General features: G+C 52.1%; 1 protein-coding gene across 2 annotated transcripts in view; it reads left to right on the top strand.

Annotated features, from left to right (window-relative positions):
• Axl (AXL receptor tyrosine kinase) overlaps positions 1 to 22,887 on the top strand; it is a 50,594-nt gene that overhangs the window by 3,937 nt on the left and 23,770 nt on the right. For both annotated transcript variants that reach the window (XM_045133724.1, XM_004670307.2), the window contains exons 4-8: positions 2,109 to 2,285; positions 15,604 to 15,684; positions 15,845 to 15,960; positions 21,804 to 22,014; positions 22,334 to 22,473. In XM_045133724.1, coding sequence (XP_044989659.1) covers positions 2,109 to 2,285; positions 15,604 to 15,684; positions 15,845 to 15,960; positions 21,804 to 22,014; positions 22,334 to 22,473 — 725 coding nt within the window. The remainder of the gene's footprint in view (positions 1 to 2,108; positions 2,286 to 15,603; positions 15,685 to 15,844; positions 15,961 to 21,803; positions 22,015 to 22,333; positions 22,474 to 22,887) is intronic.

Below are 22,887 nucleotides of genomic sequence, written 5' to 3'. Positions count from 1 at the left end.
AGGGCCTCTTGCCACTGGGTTTTTAAAAAAAAACTCTTTTGTTGTTGTTTTTGTTCATTTTTATTTATTTATTTGAGAGCTATAGACAGAGAATGAGGCAGAGAGAGAGAGAATGGGTGCGCCAGGGCCTCCAGCCACTGCAAGCGAACTTCAGATGCGTGCGCACCCTTGTGCATCTGGTTAACGTGGGTCCTAGGGAATTGAGCCTTGAACCAGGGTCCTTACGTTTCACAGGCAAGCGCTTAACCGCTAAACCCATATCTCCAGCCCTTTAAAATATTTTTTAAAAGATGGAAATCTAGGAATGGTGGTACACACCTTTAATCCCAGCACTCGGGAGGTGAAGGTAGGAGGATCACAGTGAGATCAAGGCCACCATGAGACTACATAGTGAATTCCATGTCAGCCAGAGCTACAGTGAGACCCTACTTCAAAAAATAAAATAAAATAAAATAAAATAAAATAAAAGAGTAAATAAATAATATGGAGGGCTGGGGAGATGGCTTAGTGGTTCAGAGCCCTTGCCATTTAAGTATGAGGGTCTCTTGGTCCTGAGACCTCTAAGATCAACTCCTAAGAACCCACGTAAGAAGCTGGAGGTGGCCACACACATCTGTGCCCCTCCCCTAGCCTGTGGGGGCCCAGGGGAGACCAGACGCTCCCTGGGGCTGGCTGAGGGACAGCAGCTCCATCTCCAGGAAGCACCAGAATGAGCGACAGAGAAGGACACCCAGGGTTCTCCTCTGGCCTCTAGGCATGCACATCCTTACCCACATGTTGCATGCACCATATTGCACATGCAAAAAAAATAAAAACAAAAATGGTGGAGAGAGCTGGGCTGGGCATGGTGGTGGCGCACACCTTTAATCCCAGCACTCAGGAAGCAGAGGTAGGAGGATCGTTGTGGGTTCGAGGCCACCCTGAGACCACATAGTGAATTCCAAGTCAGCCTGGACTAGTGTGAGACCCTACCTCGAAAAACTAAAAAAAAATAAAATAAAATGTTAGGGCTGGAGATATGGCTTAGCGGTTAAGGCACTTGCCTACAAAGTCAAAGGACCCAGGTTTGATTCCCCAGGACCCATGTAAGCCAGATGTACAAGGTGGCACATGTGTCTGGAGTTCTTTGGCAGTGTCTGGAAGCCCTGGTGCACCCATTCTCTCTTTCTCTCTCTCTCTCTGCCTCTTTCTCTCTCTCTTAAATAAGCAAATAAATATTTTTAAAAATGGTAGAGTGACTGAAGACGACATCCAATGCCAACCTCTAGCCTCCACATGCACATGCCCACACACATATTAACATGCATACACACATGCACACCACACACACATATACATCCGCACACTCTAGAAAAGAGACATAGGAGGAATCAGACACTGAGATCACAGTCATAGGGCTGGAGGGATGGTTTAGCAGTTAAGGCACTTGCCTGCAAATCTAAAGGACCCAGGTTTGATTCCCCAGGACCCAAGTAAGCCAGATGCCCCAAGGGGCACATGCATCTGGAGTTCGTTTGCAGTGGCTGGAAGCCCTGGCATGCCCATTCTCTCTCTGTCTCTTTCCCTCTCTCAAATAAATATCATTTTAGTTTTTAATATTCTATTCATTAGCTAAGAGAGAGACAGAGGAAGAGGCAGAAAGAAAGAAAGAAAGAAAGAAAGAAAGAAAGAAAGAAAGAAAGAAAGAAAGAAAGAAAGAGAGAGAGAAAGAAAGGGTGCATCAGGGCCTCCAGCCTTTGCAAACGAACTCCAGATGCAGGCACCCCCTTGTGCATCTGGCTTATGTCGGTCCTGCGGAATCGAACCGGGGTCTTTAGGCATCACAGGTAAATGCCTTAACTGCTAGGCCATTTCCACAACCCGCAAATAAATTTAAAAAATAAGATAAAATAAAAGAAAAAGATATCATGGTCCTAGGCATGGAAGCCTGAGAGGGGTCGGATGTCTGGAGAGAGATGGGAGTTTCCGAAGGGTCCAGACCTCTGGGAAGGGCCAGATCACAGGCCCTGCAGGGTGGGTCTGGAGTTCATAGCCGGGCAGTATGCTAACCGTGGAAGAGACCCTGTGAGGCTCGGAGGGACCCCAGCCTCTATCATCTCTTACCCCAGGCCTGCCTTACTTCCTGGAGGAGCCCGAAGACAGGACCGTGACTGCCAACACCCCCTTCAACCTGAGCTGCCGGGCCCAGGGACCCCCAGAACCTGTGGGCCTACTCTGGCTCCAGGATGCTGTCCCCCTAGGCCCAGGCACAGGCCACAGCTCCCAGCACAGCCTGCACGTGCCAGGTGAGTCTGGGAATGGGACCGCTGGACAAGGCAAGCAAGCGCCCTTCATTCATTGCATCTGTATGAATGGGTGCCTTGCACTGGTCTGTCCATGACCCCCTGCCCCTGTCTCAGCGTTTCTCTACCTGTGTCTGTCTTGTCTGTCTGTCTGTTCTCCATTCCCTATTTCTCCATCTCTTATTGATTTATTTTCAGAAGCAGAGTCTCCCTCTAGCCCAGGCTGACCCAGAATTCACTATGTAGTCTCAGGCTGGCCTCGAACTCACAGCGAGATGCTCCTGCCTCTGCCTCCTGAGTGCTGGGATTAGAAGTGTGCATCACCATGCCCGGCTCTCCATCTCTTTCTTTGTTTTTTTGGTTTTTTGAGGTAGGGTCTCACTCTGGTCCAGGCTGACCTGGAATTAACTATGTAGTCTCAGGGTGGTCTCAAACTCAAGATGATCCTCCTCCTACCTCTGCCTCCCTAGTGCTGGGATTAAAGGCGTGCGCCGCCATGCTCAGCACCATCTCTTTCACTGTTTCTCTCTCTGTCTCTCTGCTTTTCCTGTCCTGCCAACCCCCCCCCCCACACACACACACCAGCCTCTCCCTCTCTCTCTCCCTCTCTCTCTCTCTCTCTCTGAATAGCAGTCTTTGTCCTGGATTTTTTTCTGAATCACTCAGTGGCCCAAGTGTGTGGGCCTGGCGCCCCTTTGCCAGCCCTTGACCCAGGCAGGGTATCAGAACGAAACATGCCCTCCTCCCTCAGCCTCCCCCTCAACCGCCTCAGCCAAGGGGAAGAGGTCTCAACTGAGCTGAGGTCCTCTTGGTGAGATGAACCCCAGAGAACAGAGAGGGAGAGATAGGAAGACAATTACAGAAGCCAGGCATGGTGGCCGCAGCCACATCTGTAATGTCAGCCCTCAAGAGACTCAAACAAATACTAAAAATGGGGCCGGGCGTGGTGGCGCACGCCTTTAATCCCAGCGCTTGCTCGGGAGGCAGAGGTAGGAGGATCGCCGTGAGCTCAAGGCCACCCTGGGACTCCATAGTGAATTCCAGGTCAGCCTGGGCTACAGTGACCCTACCTCAAGCAAGAGAAGCACCACGAGTTCAAGGCCAGCCTAGGATACCTAGTGGGCTCCAGGGCTGCCGGGGCTACATAGTGGGATCCAGGGTAGCCTATGCTAGAGTGAGGGCAGTTTAGGCTATATTGTAAGACTCTATACAAAAACAGAAAACAAAAAACAATTTACGGGTTGGAGAGATGGCTCAATGGTTAAGGTTCTTTCCTGCAAAACCTGTTGGCCCGTGTTCAGTGCCCCAGGACCCACGCGAGTCCAGATGCACAAAGAGATGCGTGCGTCTGAAGTCCATTTGCAACAGCTAGAAGAGACCCTGGTGCGCCCGTTCTCTCTGTCTCTTTCTCTTCTCTCTATCTCTCTCTGCTTGCAAAAAAGTAAAAGACACACAGGAAGTGTTTTTTTTTTTAATTAAAATTTTTTAAAAAAAAATTCAAATGCCTGGGCATGATGATGGTATATGCTGAGATTTCAGCACTTAGGCAGTAGAGGCAGAAGGATAAGGAGTTTGAGACCATCTTTTTGTTTGTTTGTTTGTTTGTTTGTTTCGAGGTAGGGTCTCACTCTAGCTCAGGTTGACCTGGAATTCACTCTGCAGTCTCAGGATGGCTTTGAACTCACAGCGATCCTCCCATGATGATGGTATATGCTGAGATTTCAGCACTTAGGCAGTAGAGGCAGAAGGATAAGGAGTTTGAGACTATCTTTTTGTTTGTTTGTTTGTTTGTTTGTTTGTTTGTTTGTTTCGAGGTAGGGTCTCACTCTAGCTCAGGTTGACCTGGAATTCACTCTGCAGTCTCAGGATGGCTTTGAACTCACAGCGATCCTCCCATGATGATGGTATATGCTGAGATTTCAGCACTTAGGCAGTAGAGGCAGAAGGATAAGGAGTTTGAGACCATCTTTTTGTTTGTTTGTTTGTTTGTTTGTTTGTTTGTTTGTTTTGAGGTAGGGTCTCACTCTAGCTCAGGTTGACCTGGAATTCACTCTGCAGTCTCAGGATGGCTTTGAACTCACGGCGATCCTCCCACCTCTGCCTCCCCAAATGCTGGGATTAAAGGCAGAGGCAGGTGAATTCCAGTTCAGCCTGGGCCAGAGTGAGAACCGCCCCCCCCACCTCCAAAAAATCAAACAATAAAAATTTTAAAAAAAAAGAAAGAGAGAGAGAGAGAGAAAGACAGAGACCGCAAGAAGGGGGGCCGTTTCTCAAGTCCCCACTTGCTGTCTTCCTGGGGGGTCCTCCCAGGGCCCAGGGAGGAGCCCACATTTTCAGCATTCCGGGGACTCTGAGTGTGCAAGGAAGTGTGATGAGCACGCTGGCCCCAGAGGGGTGACTCAGGCCTGTGGCTCAAGTGGATGGTCGGGGAGGGACGGGAATGGGGTCTGAGTCAGCTTGGCAGGACCTGGGAGAGGGGAAGGGGCCATGCAGGTTCGGGGCTGTTGGGTGCACACCAGTGTCTTCGGTCGGTGGCAGAAGCTCTTGTCCAGGGGCGAGGAGGTCTGTATGTGTCAGAGTGCACATAGCTGGGGCGCGGGCCATAGCAAGGTATGCCTTTTTAAAATTAATTTCTGTTATTGTAGAGAGAGAAAGAGAATGGGCATGTCAGGGCCTTCAGCCACAACAAATGAACTCCAGGTGCATGCACCACCTTGTGCATCTGGCTTACGTGGGTCCTGGGGAATCGAGCCTGGGTCCTTTGGCTTTGCAGGGGAGCGCCTTAACCGCTAAGCCATCTTTCCAGCCCTAGATATGCTTTTTACTTTCTTCTTCTTTTTTTTGTTTTTTGGTTTTTTGTTTGTTTGTTTGTTTCTCAAAGTAGGGTCTCACTCTAGCCCAGGCTGACCTGGAATTCACTATGCAGTCTCAGGGTGGCCTCGAACTCACAGCCATCCTCCTACCTCTGCCTCCCGAGTGCTGGGATTAAAGGCGTGCGCCACCACGCCCGGCTCTAGATATGCATTTTTTGACCACTGGTGTGTCCATGTAACCCTCAGCAGAAAACACTTTGCAGTAACGTGCTCCTTAGCAAGGGTCAGCGGGTGTGTATCCGTGTGAGTGTCACTGAGGAGCAACATCAGCCTCTGGCTGCCTCGGTCGGTATGGTCCTGTGTTCACAGCTCCTGACACTTTGCAAGATGGGAGTGTGTTCGGTGGCCATCTTGCACACCTCTCTGTTTGAAAATGACAACACCCCTCACAGCAATATGCCCACAGGTGCGTGTGCCCGCGTGGGCTCCTGTGCCCCTTTAGAGCCAGCATGCTCACTGAGCGTGGTGGTGTCCACCTGTACTGCTGGGAGGCACAGGCAGGAGAATCAGAAGTTCAAGTCTTGCCTGGGCTATCCAGTGAGGTTAGCCTGGGCTACATAGTGAATTTGAGGCCAGCCAGTCTGGGCTATACAAAACCCTATCCAAAAAATAAAAAATAAAAATAAAAAGCCTATGTGAAGTTGAAATGTGTTGACTGTGTGTGTGTGAGAATGTGCACCAACGTAACAAGGGTTTTGGGGTTCCTTGCTAATACACTGATACACCAACGCACCCACAAATTTAGGGGACTCCATCTTCATTTACTTACTTGCTTATTTATTTATTTGAGAAAGAGAGACAGAGACAGAGCGAGAGAGAGAGAGAGAATGGGCACACCAGGGCCTCCAGCCACTGCAGACGAGCTCCAGACGCCTGTGCTACCCTGTGCGTGTGGCATTATGTGGGTCCTGGGGAATCGAACTTGGGTCCTTCGGCTTTGCAGGCAAGTGCTTTAACCATCAAGCCATCTCTCTTGCCTTATGAATTTAAAGAATCAAAATCCACAGACCAGAGGGTAAGGCTTAAAGGAACTTTGTTAGATTTCGAGAGGAAAAGAAAATTTCAGAGAGCTCCCGTCATGTGGCTGGCAGGAGTGGGTGGGGAACGCATATGAGATTAGGGTTTCCCCACCCCGCACCCCATATTAGCCCAGCCAGGCTAAGATGAAGGTGGGCTTACCAGAGCAGGGTCCTGGAGGCTCAGATGATTTATTTATATTCCTATTTATTTATTTATTTATTTGAGAGAGTGAGAAATAGGCAGGGGGAGGGAGGGAGAGAATAAGTGTGCCAAGGGCCTCTAGCCACTGCTAATGAACTTCAGATGCGTGCGCCCCCTCGTGCATCTGGCTTACGTGGGTACTGGGGGGTCGAGCCTGGGTCCTTTGGCTTTGCAGGCAAGCGCCTTAACCACTGAGCCATTTCTGCAACCCCTTATTTATATTCTTACTGTGGTGGGCTCCGCTTTCAGGCTGAGGTGAGTCTGGACTCAGGGTCTGGCTCCAGGTTAGGGGGCGAGAGAGCTGACTGGATGACTGGATGAGACTCAGAACTCTGGTCCTGCTGAAGCCGGAAGGCATGGTGTGCTCTCTTTGGCCCCTCCCTCCTGACTAACTAACTCCCCCTCACTCACACCCTTTACCCGCTCTTGGGTCTCCGTGTGTGTGTGTGTGTGTGTGTGTGTGTGTGTGTGTGTGCGCGTGTGTGTGTGTGTTGGCCCCCACTGAGTCTTTTTTTTTTTAATTTTTTAAATTCATTTTTATTTAGTTAGTTGAGAGTAACAGAGAGAGAAAAAGGCAGATAGAGAGAGAGAGAATAGGCACACCAGGGCCTCCAGCCACTGCAAACGAACTCCAGATGCGTGTGTCCCCTTATGCATCTGGCTAACGAGCCTTGAACCAGGGTCCTTAGGCTTCACAGGCAAGCGCTTAACCGCTAAGCCATCTCACCAGCACTGACTCTTTTTATTAGTAGTAGTAGTAGTACTAGTAGTATTAGGGAGGTTTCTGGGAATAAAGGCATGTGCCACCACGCCTGGCTTTTTTTATTTTTATTTTTATTTTTATTTTTATCATTCATGGTTTTTCCAGGTAGGGTCTCCCTCTAGCCCAGGCTGACCTGGAATTCACTATGTAGTCCCAGGGTGGCCTCGAACTCCCAGCCATCCTCCTGCCTCTGCCTCCCAAGTGCTGGGATTAAGGGCATGCTCCACCACATCAAGCTTCTTTTTTATTTTTAAAAGTATTTTATTTATTTGAGAGAGAGAATGGGCATGCCAGAGCCTCCAGCCACTGCAAACGAACTCCAGAAGCATGTACCTCCTTGTGTATCTGGCTTATGTAGGAACTGGGGAATTGAACCTAGGTCTTTAAGCTTCACAGGCAAGCGCCTTAGCCGGTAAGCCATCTCTCCAGCCCCAGCCCCTGAATCTTAAATTTTTTATTTATTTGCACATATGGCAAATTTTGCCTGGGTGGCTGGGGAACCCCAGTGGGAAGCTCTGTAAGCAAAATGCCTTTAACCCACTGAGCCATCTCCCCACATCCCCTCCCCACTGACTTTTTTTTTTGAGGTAGGGTCTCACTCTAGCCCGGGCTAACCTGGAATTCACTGTGTACTCTCAGGGTGGCCTCAAACTCACAATAATCCTCCTACCTCACCCTCCCAAGTGCTGGGATCAAAGACATGCACCACCACACCCAGCCTCACTGACTCTCGATGGCTGAACACAGGATCCACCAGCCACCAGGGAGTCTGTGACAAGCCACGCGTGTGTGGCAGGACCACCCTCCTCGCGTTCCCGTGTCCGCAGCTGGACTGCACAACTGTGTTTTCTTATCAGCCTACATCTTGGAGCACAGGAAGCTGTGTTGGGTTATGTGAGGTTTTTTTTTTTTTTTAATATTTTTAAAAAATTTTTAATTTATTTGAGAGAGAAAGAGGGAAGAGAGAGAAGGGGCTCGCCAAGGCCTACAGCCACTCCAGACGCATGCACCACCTTGTGCATCTGGCTTACGTGGGTCGTGGAGAATCGAACCTGGGTCCCTGGCTTTGCGGGCAGGTGCCTTACCGGCTAAGCCATCTCTCCAGCCCTGGGCTATGTTTTGACATAGTTGTGTGCTTGTGTGTGAACAAGTCGACATGAACCTGGGTTGTATCTATCTATCCCCTGCCGCTTCAACATGTGCCGTATTGCGTGGCTTGTGTAACTGGGTATGGGGGGAGGGCGAGGGGAGGGTACTGACATACCAGGACCTCCTGCCAGTGCAAACTGGCTCCAGATTCCTGCCCCTCTTCCAGCATCTGGCTTTGCGTGATTACGGGGGGGGGGAGGGGGGATCGAACCCAGGGCCTGCAGGCTTTGCAAGCAAGTGCTTTAACCGCTGCGCCATCTTCCCAGCCCGGTGTTTGCGTTTAAGCACTGTGTATCCTAGACTGGCTAGGTGTTTGCAGAGTCTGTGGCAGGTGCAATTGTGCATTTATGTGTTTGTCTCAACACTGACACGTGTGTGTGTGTGTGTGTGTGTGTGTGTGTGTGTGTCTGGGAACGTTCCTGGCTGTCAGCCCGTGGGTTTACGTATTAAGTCGCTGTGCATTTTTATGTCACTGTGTTTGGGACATCATCTGCCCTGGGGATTGCGTACGGATGGCCAAGTGGCGGCATTTTCTGTGTTTATAGTTGTGCTAATAACGGCCCCCGTGTGATTCACTCTGGGGGTGGGGAGATTGGGGGCGGGGGGGGGGCTTGTGAAGGAATGTCGTCAGTTGGCGCGTCTCGGTCCCTCTATCTGAGTCAGGGCGGTGTCCTCTTATTTCTTACTCCCTCAGAAAAGCCCAGGGAATGGGGCGGGGTGTGGGGGGGGGAGCGGATGGGCTGGGGACCTGGAGGGACTTGGAGCGCACATCTGGAGCGCACATCTGCAGTGCACACTCCTGGGGGAGGCAGCGGAGCCTGAGGAAGGGAGACTGGAGGGAAAAGGGGGTTCCAGACTCTCTAGTGCCCCCTGGGACCTGAGAAGGTGTGTGTGTTGGGTGGGGGGAATGCCAGGCTATGTCCCCAGGCTATCCGGAAGCGGAGGGGACAGTGCGGGGCATGGAGGCGGGGGAGGTGCCCTGGTGACTCACGCGTGGGTAGGAATGCTGCGGTCGGAACAGAACTGAAACAGAACCGGGCACCAGAATCCCCTGCGCCCCGCCCTGGGCGGCGGCGGGGCTGGGTGGAGGAGGGCACGTGCCAGGCGGCTGGTGGAGGGGCACCCAGCGCGCGCCCCTCCCGTCCCCATGGGCACCTGACCTTGGCTGCGCTCATCGCCCGCGGTCCCCGCGCCCCGGAGCTTCCCTGCCCCCCTACACCCCGCTCCTCCGGTCTGGCCCTGGGGCTGGCTGCATTTCTCCCTCTGGCCCCCGTCCCTCTGCTGACGGAGGAAAGGAAACTTTGTGTCTGCCGGTGAAGGTCGCCTTCCAAAACAACCCGGCGCTGGGAAGACCGGGCACACGCGCGCCGCCCCCCCACCCCCTCCGCGCATCCCGAGTCCCCGCACATCCCCCAACACTTTGGGGGGGTGTGCTGTTTTGACGCAGAGGCTCACTGGAGCCCAGGCTGACCTGGCACTCACTCTGTACCCCAGGCTGGCCTCGAACTCACACTGATCCTCCACCCTAAGCCTCCCAAGTGCTGGGTGGGGTTAAAGGTGTGCGCCGCCGCGCCTGGCTTTTCCTTGGGTTTTGTCGCTGTTTTTTGTTTGTTTGTTTGTTTTGTTTTGTTTTGTTTTGTTTTGTTTTGTTTTTTGAGGTACGGTCTCACTGTAGCCCAGGCTGACCTGGAATTCACTATGTAGTCTCAGGGTGGCCTCGAACTCACAGCGATCCTCCTACCTCTGCCTCCCGAGTTCTGGGATTAAAGGCGTGTGCCACCATGCCCAGCAACACAAGTAGTTTTTTTTTTTTTAATTTTTATTCATTTTTATTTATTTGAGAGTGACAGACAGACAGAGAGAGAGAAAGAAAAAGGCAGAGAGAGAGAGAGAGAGAATGGGAGCACCAGGGCTTCCAGCCACTGCAAAGGAACTCCAGACGCGTGCGTCCCCTTGTGCATCTGGCTAACGTGGGACCTGGGGAACCGAGCCTCGAACAGGGGTCCCTAGGCTTCACAGGCAAGCGCTTAACCGCTAAGCCGTCTCTCCAGCCCACAAATAGTTGTTTTTTTTTATAAAAGGTCTGAGAACATGGCTCAGTGGCTAAAGGCACTGGGGACACAGCCTGTAAGCCTGGGTTCCATTCCCCAGTGCTCACATAAAACCAGAAGCACAAAGTGGCACCTGTGTTTGGAATTTGTTTGCAAGGCAAGAGGCCCTGGGATGCCTCTCTCCCTCCCTCCCTACCCTCTCCCTTTCTGGCTCACTTTATCATTCTCTTTCATAAACAAAAATATTTAATTTTTTTTTATTTGAGGGACAGAGATAGAAATAAGCAGGTAGAAAGAGAAACAGAGAGAGAGAGAGGGAGAATGGGCACACCAGGGCTTCCAGCCACTGCAAACAAACTCCAGACACATGTGCCACCTTGTGCATCTGGCTAACGTGGGTCCTGGGGAATCAAACCTGGGTCCTTTGGCTTTTCATGAAAGTGCTTTAACCACTAAGCCATCCCTCCAGCCCTTAAAAAAATTTTTTTTAAGCAACAGAGACAAAGCTGGGTACAGTGGCTCCACCTGTCACACCGGCACTCAAGAAGCTGAGGCAGGTGGATTGCCATGACTTCAAGGCTAACATAGTTTTAGTGAACTTAGCACAGCCTGACTGTCTCAAAAGACAAAATTCAGAAGCAATCAAACAAAACGAGACACAACACAAGAGATACAAACATGGAGACGCTTTGTCCCACGGTCTAACTCCAAGACCCACAAAACCCTTACTCGACACATTAACCGGCTTACCTATGACAGTTCACACGCCTTTCTTTATTACATGCACACTGAAAAGCCCTCAGAGTATATAGATCCACAAACATGAATTCATTCATTGTCCAACCTGGTGATCTTGAATTCCAGGTACTTTAGAGACTGAGGTGGTAGGATCACAAGTCCAAGGCCTACTTGGTACGGCGTGACCCTGCCTTCAAAAAACAAGGGATGAGGATGTGTCTTGATGGAACCGCACTTCTCTAGAACCCCCAGTGGTGGCAGAGTCTGAGCGCACTTGTCTAGATCCACAGTGAGGGGCTGGGGGCGTGGCTCAGAGGTAGAGCACTTGTCTAGGATCCACAGTGAGGGGCTGGGGGCGTGGCTCAGAGGTAGAGCACTTGTCTAGATCCACAGTGAGGGGCTGGGGGCGTGGCTCAGAGGTAGAGCACTTGTCTAGAACCCACAGTGAGGGGCTGGGGGCGTGGCTCAGAGGTAGAGCACTTGTCTAGATCCACAGTGAGGGGCTGGGGGCGTGGCTCAGAGGTAGAGCACTTGTCTAGAGTCCACAGTGAGGGGCTGGAGGCGTGGCTCAGAGGTAGAGCACTTGTCTAGATCCACAGTGAGGGGCTGGGGGCGTGGCTCAGAGGTAGAGCACTTGTCTAGATCCACAGTGAGGGGCTGGGGGCGTGGCTCAGAGGTAGAGCACTTGTCTAGATCCACAGTGAGGGGCTGGGGGCGTGGCTCAGAGGTAGAGCACTTGTCTAGATCCACAGTGAGGGGCTGGGGGCGTGGCTCAGAGGTAGAGCACTTGTCTAGATCCACAGTGAGGGGCTGGGGGCGTGGCTCAGAGGTAGAGCACTTGTCTAGATCCACAGTGAGGGGCTGGGGGCGTGGCTCAGAGGTAGAACACTTGTCTAGATCCACAGTGAGGGACTGGGGGCGTGGCTCAGAAGTAGAGTACTTGTCTAGATCCACAGTGAGGGGCTGGGGGCGTGGCTCAGAGGTAGAGCACTTGTCTAGAGTCCACAGTGAGGGGCTGGGGGCGTGGCTCAGAGGTAGAGCACTTGTCTAGATCCACAGTGAGGGGCTGGGGCGTGGCTCAGAGGTAGAGCACTTGTCTAGATCCACAGTGAGGGGCTGGGGGCGTGGCTCAGAGGTAGAGCACTTGTCTAGATCCACAGTGAGGGGCTGGGGGCGTGGCTCAGAGGTAGAGCACTTGTCTAGATCCACAGTGAGGGGCTGGGGGCGTGGCTCAGAGGTAGAGCACTTGTCTAGGATCCACAGTGAGGGGCTGGGGGTGTGGCTCAGAGGTAGAGCACTTGTCTAGAATCCACAGTGAGGGGCTGGGGGCGTGGCTCAGAGGTAGAGCACTTGTCTAGATCCACAGTGAGGGGCTGGGGGCGTGGCTCAGAGGTAGAGCACTTGTCTAGATCCACAGTGAGGGCTGGGGGCGTGGCTCAGAGGTAAAGCACTTGTCTAGATCCGCAGTGAGGGGCTGGGGGCGTGGCTCAGAGGTAGAGCACTTGTCTAGATCCACAGTGAGGGGCTGGGGGCGTGGCTCAGAGGTAGAGCACTTGTCTAGAACCCACAGTGAGGGGCTAGAGGCTTGGATTAGTGGCAGAGTACTTTTCCAGCATGTATAAGGCCTGGGTTCAATCCCTAGCGTGACAAAATGAATGCATTCACTCATATAACAGATGTCTCTGTAGGACCTGCCTTGTTCCAGGCCATGCTGACATCACAGGGTGACAAACATAATTTCTGCTCTCCTGGAGCAAACTTCCTACTAGGGAAGGTTGCAGGATTCCAGGGCAACTACATAGCTTTCTGGGGATGAAGACAAAACACAGCGCCGTGGGGAAGGGGGCAGGTTGTGGTTTTATCAGACTCATCCAGGGCAGGGCAACTGAGGGGTGTCCCCAGAGGGGCGTGAAGAAAGGAGCGACTCAGCCGCCGCGCACGCCTCTAATCCCAGCACTCTCGGGAGGCAGAGGTAGGAGGATCGCAGTGAGTTCAAGGCCACCCTGAGACTACATAGTGAGTTCCAGGTTAGCCTCAGCTAGAGTGAGACTCTACCTTGAAAACAAAAAGAAAGGAAGAAAAAGAGAATAGAGCAACTCCCATATACATCCGTAGGAAGTTTGGCCCAAGCCAAGGAAACAGAGGTGGTTACTTCCCAGGGTAGGAATATGTTCTGTGGCCGTGTGTGTGTGTGTGTGTGTGTGTGTGTGTGTGTGTGTGTGTGTTTTGAATATATGTGTGTGTTTTCCAGCAATACTGTGATGCCAGTGCGGCAGGAAGAACAGACTTAGCAGACAAGTATTAGTAGGAAGCAAGATGATCAGTCAGCAAACTTTTGTGCATGCCCGCACACCCACCTCCTCAAAAGAAGTGTGGCTTACGGACATGGTGGTCCACCCCTTTAATCCCAGCACTCGGCAGGCAGAGGTAGGAGGATTACTGTGAATTCAAGGCCACCCTGAGCCTGAGACTACATAGTGAATTCCAAGTTAGCCTGGGCTAGAGTGAGACCCTACTTCGAAAACCCCCCCAAAAAAAAACAACAAAAAAGATGGGTGTCAGATAGATGTCTGCACGTCAGTGGAAATCTGTATAGACCATTATGAGTCTGTTTCTGTTTGTACATGTATATGAGTGAATATTTCTTTCTCTCGTTTTAATTTTATTTAATTAAGTAATTTTGTTTTTTCGAGGTAGGGTCTCCCTCTAGTCCAGGCTGACCTGGAATTCACTATGTGGTCTCAGGCTGGCCTTGAACTCACAGCGATCCTCCTACTTCTGCCTCCTGAGTGAGTGCTGGGATTAAGGGTGTACACCACCATGCTTGGCTTTTTAAAAATATTTCATTTTTAAAATTTATTTTTAAAAAATTTTTTTGTTCATATTTATTTATTTATTTCAGAGCAACAGAGAGAGAGAGAGGCAGATAGATAGAGAATTGGTGCACCAGGGCCTCCAGCCACTGCAAATGAACTCCAGACGCATGTGCCCCCTTCTGCATCTGCCTAATGTGGGTCCTGGGGAATCGAACCTGAGTCCTTTGGCTTTGCAGGCAAATGCCTTAACCACTAAGCCATCCCTCCAGTCCACGCCCAGCTATTTTTTTAAATATTTTATTTATTTATTTATTTATTTATTTTTTTAGAGAGAGAGAGAGGAAGAGGGAGAGAGAGAGAACTGGTATCCCAGGGCCTCAGCCACTGCAGGGGAACTCCAGATGCTTGCGCCACCTAGTGGGCATGTGCAATTTTGCTCTTGACTCACCTTTGTGCATCTGGCTGACATGAGACCTGGAGAATAGAACCTGGGTCCTTAGGCTTTGCAGGCAAGTGCCATAACCACTAAGCAATCTCTCCAGGCCTATTATTTTTGGCCTGAAATAGTATGTCACTCTAACTAAGGCTGACCAAGAAGTCACTCTGTAGCCCAGGCTGACCTTAAATGCTCAGCAATCCAACCCTACCCTCCTGAGTGCTAGGATTAAAGACGTGTGCCATCATACCTAGCTTTCTCTTTATTTTTATGCAGTATTGGGCCTTTCCATGCCTTCTACCACTATACCATTCCCCCAGCCCCTCACTGTGGATTCTAGACAAGTGCTCTACCTCTGAGCCACGCCCCCAGCCCCTCACTGTGGATCTAGACAAGTGCTCTACCTCTGAGCCACGCCCCCAGCCCCTCACTGTGGATCCTAGACAAGTGCTCTACCTCTGAGCCACGCCCCAGCCCCTCACTGTGGATCCTAGACAAGTGCTCTACCTCTGAGCCACGTCCCCAGCCCCTCACTGTGGATCTAGACAAGTGCTCTACCTCTGAGCCATGCCCCCAGCCCCTCACTGTGGACTCTAGACAAGTATGAGTGAGTTACAATCTCAACCTTCTATTTTCCTTTTGTTTTGAGAATCGCAATAAGTTCCTAAGGGTGGCCTTGAACTCACTCTGTAAGCCTAGACAAGCCTTGAACTTGACATCTTCCTGCTTGTGCCAGACAAGTAGGTGTGAGCCCCGAGGCCGAGCAAAGAGTCCACACTTGTATGTCTGTACCGCACGCCTGCCCGCGTGTCTGCATGGGTCTATGTGGGAGTCAAGCGTGTGTGTCTGTGAGTGTTTGGTTACTTCTGGGCATATATGACTGTGTGATTGTGTGTCCCTGTGTGTGTCACGTGTGTCCGTGTGCTGAGAGGAAAGCCACAAGCCTAACCTTCTTTTTTTTTTTTTTTTTTTTTTTGAGGTAGGGTCTCACTTTAGCTCAGGCTGACCTGGAATTCACTATGTAGCCTCCGGGTGGCCTCGAACTCAGGGCGATCCTCCTACCTCTATGCCCCTGAGGGCGCCACCACGCCCGCCCGCCGAGCCTAACCTTTTGTCTGGGAGTGAACTCTTGTCCTTATATGTTGTCCAATGTTCCTTACTCTCCTCCGAGTGCCAGGTGAGGCTCAACCCTGTTTGAGGGCTCAGCGTGGCCTGGGGGCTTTCCCCTCCCCCATCTGACATGTTCCCTTTTTTTTCTCACATTCTTCCCCCAGGCCTGAACAAGACCTCTTCTTTCTCCTGCGAAGCCCATAATGCCAAAGGGGTCACCACCTCCCGCACAGCCACCATCAGAGGTGAAAAACAAATGGGTTCAGGGGAGAGAGGGGATAGAGGGGGTGAGGGGGGGGAGGAGCTGGGCGGACTTGGAGTGTGTAAGGCAGAGGTCAGGACGGGAACTTGGGAACTTGGGGCAAAGGCTGCCAAGAGTCACTCCTGTCCCTCATCTGTCCACAGTGCTCCCGCAGCGACCCCGCAACCTCCACCTGCTTTCCCACCAGCCCACCACACTGGGGGTAGCCTGGACCCCGGGCATGAGTGGCATCTACCCCCTCACCCACTGCAACCTTCAGGTGAGACACCCCCTGACTTTGGTGGATCTCAGCCCTTCTTCCACCTGTACCCACAGGTCCACATCTTCCCCCCTGAAAAAAAAAAAAAAAAAACAGACCCCTGGCGTGTTAAGACACAAAAGAAGCCAGGCGTCCAAGATTCTGATCCTCTTGGATAAGTGCCTTCACATCTTGGGGCCTCAGTTCTCCCATCTATAAGATGGGCATCATGGTGATATCTACTAGATAGGCCCGTAATGAGAATTCAGTGAATGAATGCAGGTAGCCATCTTAAAGCATATGTGAGCCAGGCGTGATGGCAGATGCCTTTAATCAGAGGCAGAGGTAAGGAGGATCACTGTGAGTTTGAGGCCACCCTGAGACTACATAGTGAATTCCAGGTCAGCCTGGGCTAGAGTGAGACCCTACCTGAAACAAACAAGCAAACAACAAAAACAGCATGTGGAACAAAACAGATGCATTTTAGCAGTTACATTTTCCCCCCATTTGGTTTTTATTGCTGAACCATCTGGCTCCAGCCCAGGCTGACCTAGAACTCACTCTGCAGTCCCAGGTTGGCCTCAGATTCACAGAAATCATCCTGCCTCTGTTTCCCACGTGCTGGGACTAAAGGCATGTAGCACAGTACCGTGTTTTTTTTTTAAATATTTTTAATTTTTAATTTATTACACAGAAGAGAGAATGGGCATGCCATGCCAAAGCCTCCAGCCACTGCAGAAGAACTCCAGATGCATGTGCCCTTTTGTGCATCTGGCTTTATGTGGGTCCTGGGGAATCAAACCTGGGTCCTTAGGCTTCTCAGGCAAGCAGCTCTCTCCAGTCCCACACTGAGTTTTATGTATTTTATTTATTTATTTATTTTTAAACTTCTTAAAAAGTTATTTGCAAGCAGAGAGAGAGAGGAGACAGAGAGAGAATGGGCACGCCAGGGCCTCCAGCACTGCAAATGAACTCCAGATGCATGCACCCCCTTCTGCATCTGGCTTACGTGGGTCCTGGGGAATTGAACCTGGGTCCTTTGGCTTTGCAGCAAGTCATCTCTCTAGCCCTTATTTATTTTTGAGGAAACTGTGGGGAGAGAGAATGGGCACCCCAGGGCCTCTTGCCACATCCATGAAACACTTTGTACACCTGGCTTTACATAGGTCCTAGGGGCGTGGCTCAGAGGTAGAGCACTTGTCTAGAACCCATAGTGAGGGGCTGGGGACGTGGCTCAGAGGTAGAGCACTTGTCTAGAGTCCACAGTGAGGGGCTGGGGGCGTGGCTCAGAGGTAGAGCACTTGTCTAGAGTCCACAGTGAGGGGCTGGGGGCGTGGCTCAGAGGTAGAGCACTTGTCTAGAGTCCACAGTGAGGGGCTGGGGGCGTGGCTCAGAGGTAGAGCACTTGTCTAGAGTCCACAGTGAGGGGCTGGGGGCGTGGCTCAGAGGTAGAGCACTTGTCTAGATCCACAGTGAGGGGCTGGGGGCGTGGCTCAGAGGTAGAGCACTTGTCTAGATCCACAGTGAGGGGCTGGGGGCATGGCTCAGAGGTAGAGCACTTGTCTAGAGTCCACAGTGAGGGGCTGGGGACGTGGCTCAGAGGTAGAGCACTTGTCTAGAGTCCACAGTGAGGGGCTGGGGGTGTGGCTCAGAGGTAAAGCACTTGTTAAGAACCCACAGAGGGGCTGGGGGTGTGGCTCAGAGGTAGAGCACTTGTCTAGAATCCACAGTGAAGGGCTGGGGTTTTGTTCACTGATAGATCACTTGTCTAGAATCTTCCACTGAGGGGCTGGTTGCAAGGTGGAGGCAAGTACTGTTATACTGAGGAACATCTGCAACCCCTAGGAATTGGGCTTCTTACACTTAAGCGCCCAGGGTGCAACTTCACGTGCTTATCACCTTAGAAGAAAACGCTGTTCACCTTCCCCTTTCCAAGGCGAGGAACTGAGAGAGCCTGCGTTGGAAGTGGGCATCAATCCCTCCAAACCATGGTTAAAGGCCACAGCTGAGGTTCAGTACCCGAGGCTTCCCACTACGGAAGACCTCAAAATGCCCGGTCATGCGCCCGCGGCACTTCTGCCACCTCCGTGCACTGTCCCCGGCAAAGCAGAAGTGTGCTCTCTTCCCTCTCCAGGTCTCACTTCCTGCTGTCCTCAAGCCGAGAGGACGGCAGGTTCTTGACGGAGGGTCACTGCTCTCTCGGGAGAAAAGAGAAGTGGGAGTTAACATGGGCCCACACACTGCACCCATCTCCCCTTTGCCCTGCCAAAGGTTCCTCTTACGGTCTGTCACTGTGGGTCAGAGGGGAGGCATGGGACACCCTCACCCGCTCCCGGTGCCCACCATGGGTGTGCCCACTTGAAGGTTCACGTGATGTCGGTGGATTCCTCCTTAGTAACTCTGACTTCAGGGAAACAATGGAGCTGCAGGGCCCCTGCATGCTCATTTCTGTAAAATGGGATTGGCAAGAGACCCGAGTCCATACATCGACGGTGAGAGCCCACCAAGTACTTGCTGGACAGGGGTTTGTCACATAGTGGGCATGAGAAAAATGTTGGCTGTATCAGGGTTGAGATGTAGCTTAGTGGACGATTGTCTGCCTAGCATGGGCATGGCTCCTGGGCCCATCTTCCAACACGGAAAGGAAGGAAGGAGTGATGTTGGGCGCGGTGGTGCACGCCTTTAATCCCAGCACTCGGGAGGCAGAGGGAGGAGGATCACCAAGAATTCAAGGCCACCCTGAGACCACAGAGTGAATTCCAGCTCAGCCTGGGCTACAGTGAGACCCTACCTCGAAAAACCAAAAAAAAAAAAAAAAAGATATTTTTTTCAAATTTTTATTAACAATTTCCATGATTATAAAAAATATCCCATGGTAGGGCTGGAGAGATGACTTAGCGGTTAAGCGCTTGCCTGTGAAGCCTAAGGACTCCGGTTCGAGGCTCGGTTCCCCAGGTCCCACGTTAGCCAGATGCACAAGGGGGCGCACACGTCTGGAGTTCGTTTGCAGAGGCTGGAAGCCCTGGCGCGCCCATTCTCTCTCTCTCCCTCTATCTGTCTTTCTCTCTGTGTCTGTCGCTCTCAAATAAATAAAAAATGAACAAAATAATTTAAAAATATATATATATATCCCATGGTAATACCCTCCCTCCCCGCACTTTCCCCTTTGAAACTCCATTCTCCATCATTTCCCCTCCCCATCTCAATCAGTCTCTCTTTTATTTTGATGTCATGATCTTTTCCTCCTTTTATGATGGTCTTGTATAGGTAGTGTCCGGCACTGTGAGGTCATGGGTATCCAGGCCATTTTGTGTCTCGGGACAGTGTTTTTTTTTTTACTTGTTTATTTGAGAAAGAGGTAGAGAGTGAGAGAGAGAGAGAGAACGGGCATACCAGGGCTTCCAGACACTGCAAAAAAAACTCCAGATGCATGCACCACCTTGTGCATCTGGCTTACGTGGGTCCTGGAGAATTGAACTCGGGTCTTTTGGTTTTCCTGGCAAGCGCCTTAATCGCTAAGCCATCTCTCCAGCTCCAAGATAGATTTATTTTTTTAAGACAGAGTCTTGCTCGGTGGCCTAGGCTAGCCTGGATGGCAATTCCCCTGTCTTACTTTCCTGAATGCCAGGATTACACAGAGGAGCTGCCACACCTGCTGCCTAACTACATTTAACCTTTGGTGTTGTTTTTTTGGTTTTCTTTCATTTATTTATTATTTATTTGAGAGAGAGAGAAAGAGAGAGAGAGAGACAATGAGTGCACCAGGGCCTCCAGCCACTGAAAACGAATTCCAGTTGGATGCGCCACCTTGTGCATCTGACTTATGTGGGTCCTGGGTAAACAAACCTCGGTCCTTAGGCTTCGTAGGCAAGCACCTTAACTGCTAAGCCATCCCTCCAGCCCAAGGTTTGGTTCTTTTGTTGTGGTCTCTTTTTTTCTATATGTGTGTATGTGATTTTGTAATGCCGGGAACAAATGCACAGCCTTGTGACTGCTAGATAAGTGCTCTACTGCTGAGCCACGCCCCCAGCCCCTCACAGTGGACTCTAGACAAGTGCTCTACCTCTGAGCCACGCCCCCAGCCCCTCACTGTGGATCTAGACAAGTGCTCTACCTCTGAGCCACGCCCCCAGCCCCTCACTGTGGATCTAGACAAGTGCTCTACCTCTGAGCCACGTCCCCAGCCCCTCACTGTGGATCTAGACAAGTGCTCTACCTCTGAGCCACGCCCCCAGCCCCTCACTGTGGATTCTAGACAAGTGCTCTACCTCTGAGCCACGCCCCCAGCCCCTCACTGTGGATCTAGACAAGTGCTCTACCTCTGAGCCACGCCCCCAGCCCCTCACTGTGGATTCTAGACAAGTGCTCTACCTCTGAGCCACGCCCCCAGCCCCTCACTGTGCATCTAGACAAGTGCTCTACCTCTGAACCACGCCCCCAGCCCCTCACTGTGGACTCTAGACAAGTGCTCTACCTCTGAGCCACGCCCCCAGCCCCTCACTGTGGATCTAGACAAGTGCTCTACCTCTGAGCCACGCCCCCAGCCCCTCACTGTGGACTTCTAGACAAGTGCTCTACCTCTGAGCCACGCCCCCAGCCCCTCACTGTGGACTCTAGACAAGTGCTCTACCTCTGAGCCACACCCCCAGCCCCTCACTGTGGATCCTAGACAAGTGCTCTACCTCTGAGCCACGCCCCCAGCCCCTCACTGTGGACTCTAGACAAGTTCTCTACCTCTGAGCCACGCCCCCAGCCCCTCACTGTGGATCTAGACAAGTGCTCTACCTCTGAGCCACGCCCCCAGCCCCTCACTGTGGATCTAGACAAGTGCTCTACCTCTGAGCCACGCCCCCAGCCCCTCACTGTGGATCTAGACAAGTGCTCTACCTCTGAGCCACGCCCCAGCCCCTCACAGTGGACTCTAGACAAGTGCTCTACCTCTGAGCCACGCCCCCAGCCCCTCACTGTGGACTCTAGACAAGTGCTCTACCTCTGAGCCACGCCCCCAGCCCCTCACTGTGGATTCTAGACAAGTGCTCTACCTCTGAGCCACGCCCCCAGCCCCTCACTGTGGATCTAGACAAGTGCTCTACCTCTGAGCCACGACCCCAGCCCCTCACTGTGGATCTAGACAAGTGCTCTACCTCTGAGCCACGCCCCCAGCCCCTCACTGTGGATCTAGACAAGTGCTCTACCTCTGAGCCACGCCCCCAGCCCCTCACTGTGGACTCTAGACAAGTGCTCTACAGCTGAGCTACACTTCCAGCCCAAACATTTCGTTTTACTTTTCTTTTCTTTTCTTTTCTTTTCTTTTCTTTTCTTTTCTTTTCTTTTCTTTTCTTTTCTTTTCTTTTCTTTTGGTTTTGGTTTTCCGAGGTAGGGTCTTGCTCTAACTCAGGCTAATTTGGAATTCTCTATGTAGTCTCAGGGTGACCTCAAAGTCACGGCGATCCTCCTACCTCTGCTTCCCAAGTGCTGGGATTAAAGGCATGAGGCACCATTCGCAGCAACATTTAGTTTTTAAACAATCTTTTAAGGCTCTGCTTCTCTAATCCCCCATTTGCTAGATGAGGAAACTGAGGCTCAGGGAGGGGCAAAGAGCTTCCCAGAGGTGACTTTAACACGTGGTGAGAGAGAGCCTCATTGGGTGGCCATATGGTTTCCTTGCTTGGCAGATCCTGGAGTTCATGCTGTCTAGTACGGGCCGATCGCACACCACACACACACACACACACACACACACACACACACACACACACGCCGCTCTGCATGGCTGGGTCACACTAGGACCTCCGCAGTTGACAGCAGTATGATTGTCCGTATGACCAGGGCCTTCCAGCCCTCACGCCCTTCCCTTCCCACAGGCCGTACTGTCTGATGACGCGGTCGGAGTTAGGCTGGGGGAGCCGGACCCTCCGGAGGAGCCTCTCACCTTCCAAGTATCCGTGCCTCCCCACCAGCTTCTGCTGGACCGGCTCCTTCCCCACACCCCCTATCACATCCGGGTGTCTTGCACCAGCAGTCAGGGCCCCTCGCCCTGGACCCACTGGCTTCCTGTGGAGACCCCAGAGGGTGGTAAGAAGGATTGGGGATGGAGATGACGTGACACCCAGCCACGTCTGTGCTTTGCTCGCACGGGTGCCCCCCCAAGCTCCTCCTGTCACCCCTTTTACTCTGCTTGGCCTCGATCTCTTTCTTGTCCAGCCCCTAAGCCTCAGTGCTTGCTGCCCGCTGGCCGCTCTCCCAGATCCCTCTGTATGCTTTCGCTCACACAAAGCCTGCGTGAGTTCCCCCCGTGCACATGCCCTTTAAATCCTGCCCCCTGCTGCCCTGGGAACAGGGGGGGGGTCAGGAAGAGGTGGGGGTGCCAACTTCCTCTCTTCCCTGTCTCCAGTGCCCTTGGGCCCCCCTGAGAATGTTAGTGCCATGCGGAATGGGAGCCAGGCCCTCGTGTGGTGGCAGGAGCCGAAGGTGCCAGTGCAGGGGACCCTGTTAGGGTACCGGCTGGCGTATCGAGGCCAGGACACCCCTGAGGTGGGTGCTGCTGGCTGGGTTAGGGTGGGGTCACTGTGGCAGGAGGGAGATGGGGAGAAGTCAGCCAGGTAGCTGCTGTTGATGGGTGTGCTGGCTGGGTTCTGCACGATTCCACCAGCCGGGTAGGATGCAGGGGGCAGAGGGGGGTGTCTTAAATGGGTCCAGGGGAGGGGCTAGGGAATGGCACGACTAAGAACTTTTCAGTGGTGTTTGTCGAGCATTTTGAGGAACTTTTCCCTAATTCGTACAGAGGTCCTGTCTGGGCTTGCGACACCTCAAAGTGGAGAGAGGGAGGGGCGCAGCAAGGGGCTGGAGAGACAAAGGTGAAGAGACAAGAATTCAGTTCTAAGCCAGGTGTGGTGGCTCACTCGATAATCCCAGCACTTGGGAGGCTGTGGCAGGAGGATTGCCAGG

Source organism: Jaculus jaculus, chromosome 14 (assembly GCF_020740685.1).
Source record: "Jaculus jaculus isolate mJacJac1 chromosome 14, mJacJac1.mat.Y.cur, whole genome shotgun sequence".
Lineage (NCBI taxonomy): Eukaryota > Metazoa > Chordata > Mammalia > Rodentia > Dipodidae > Jaculus > Jaculus jaculus.
The sequence above is the reverse complement of the archived record's forward strand: the minus strand, read 5'-3'. Positions and strand labels throughout refer to the sequence as shown.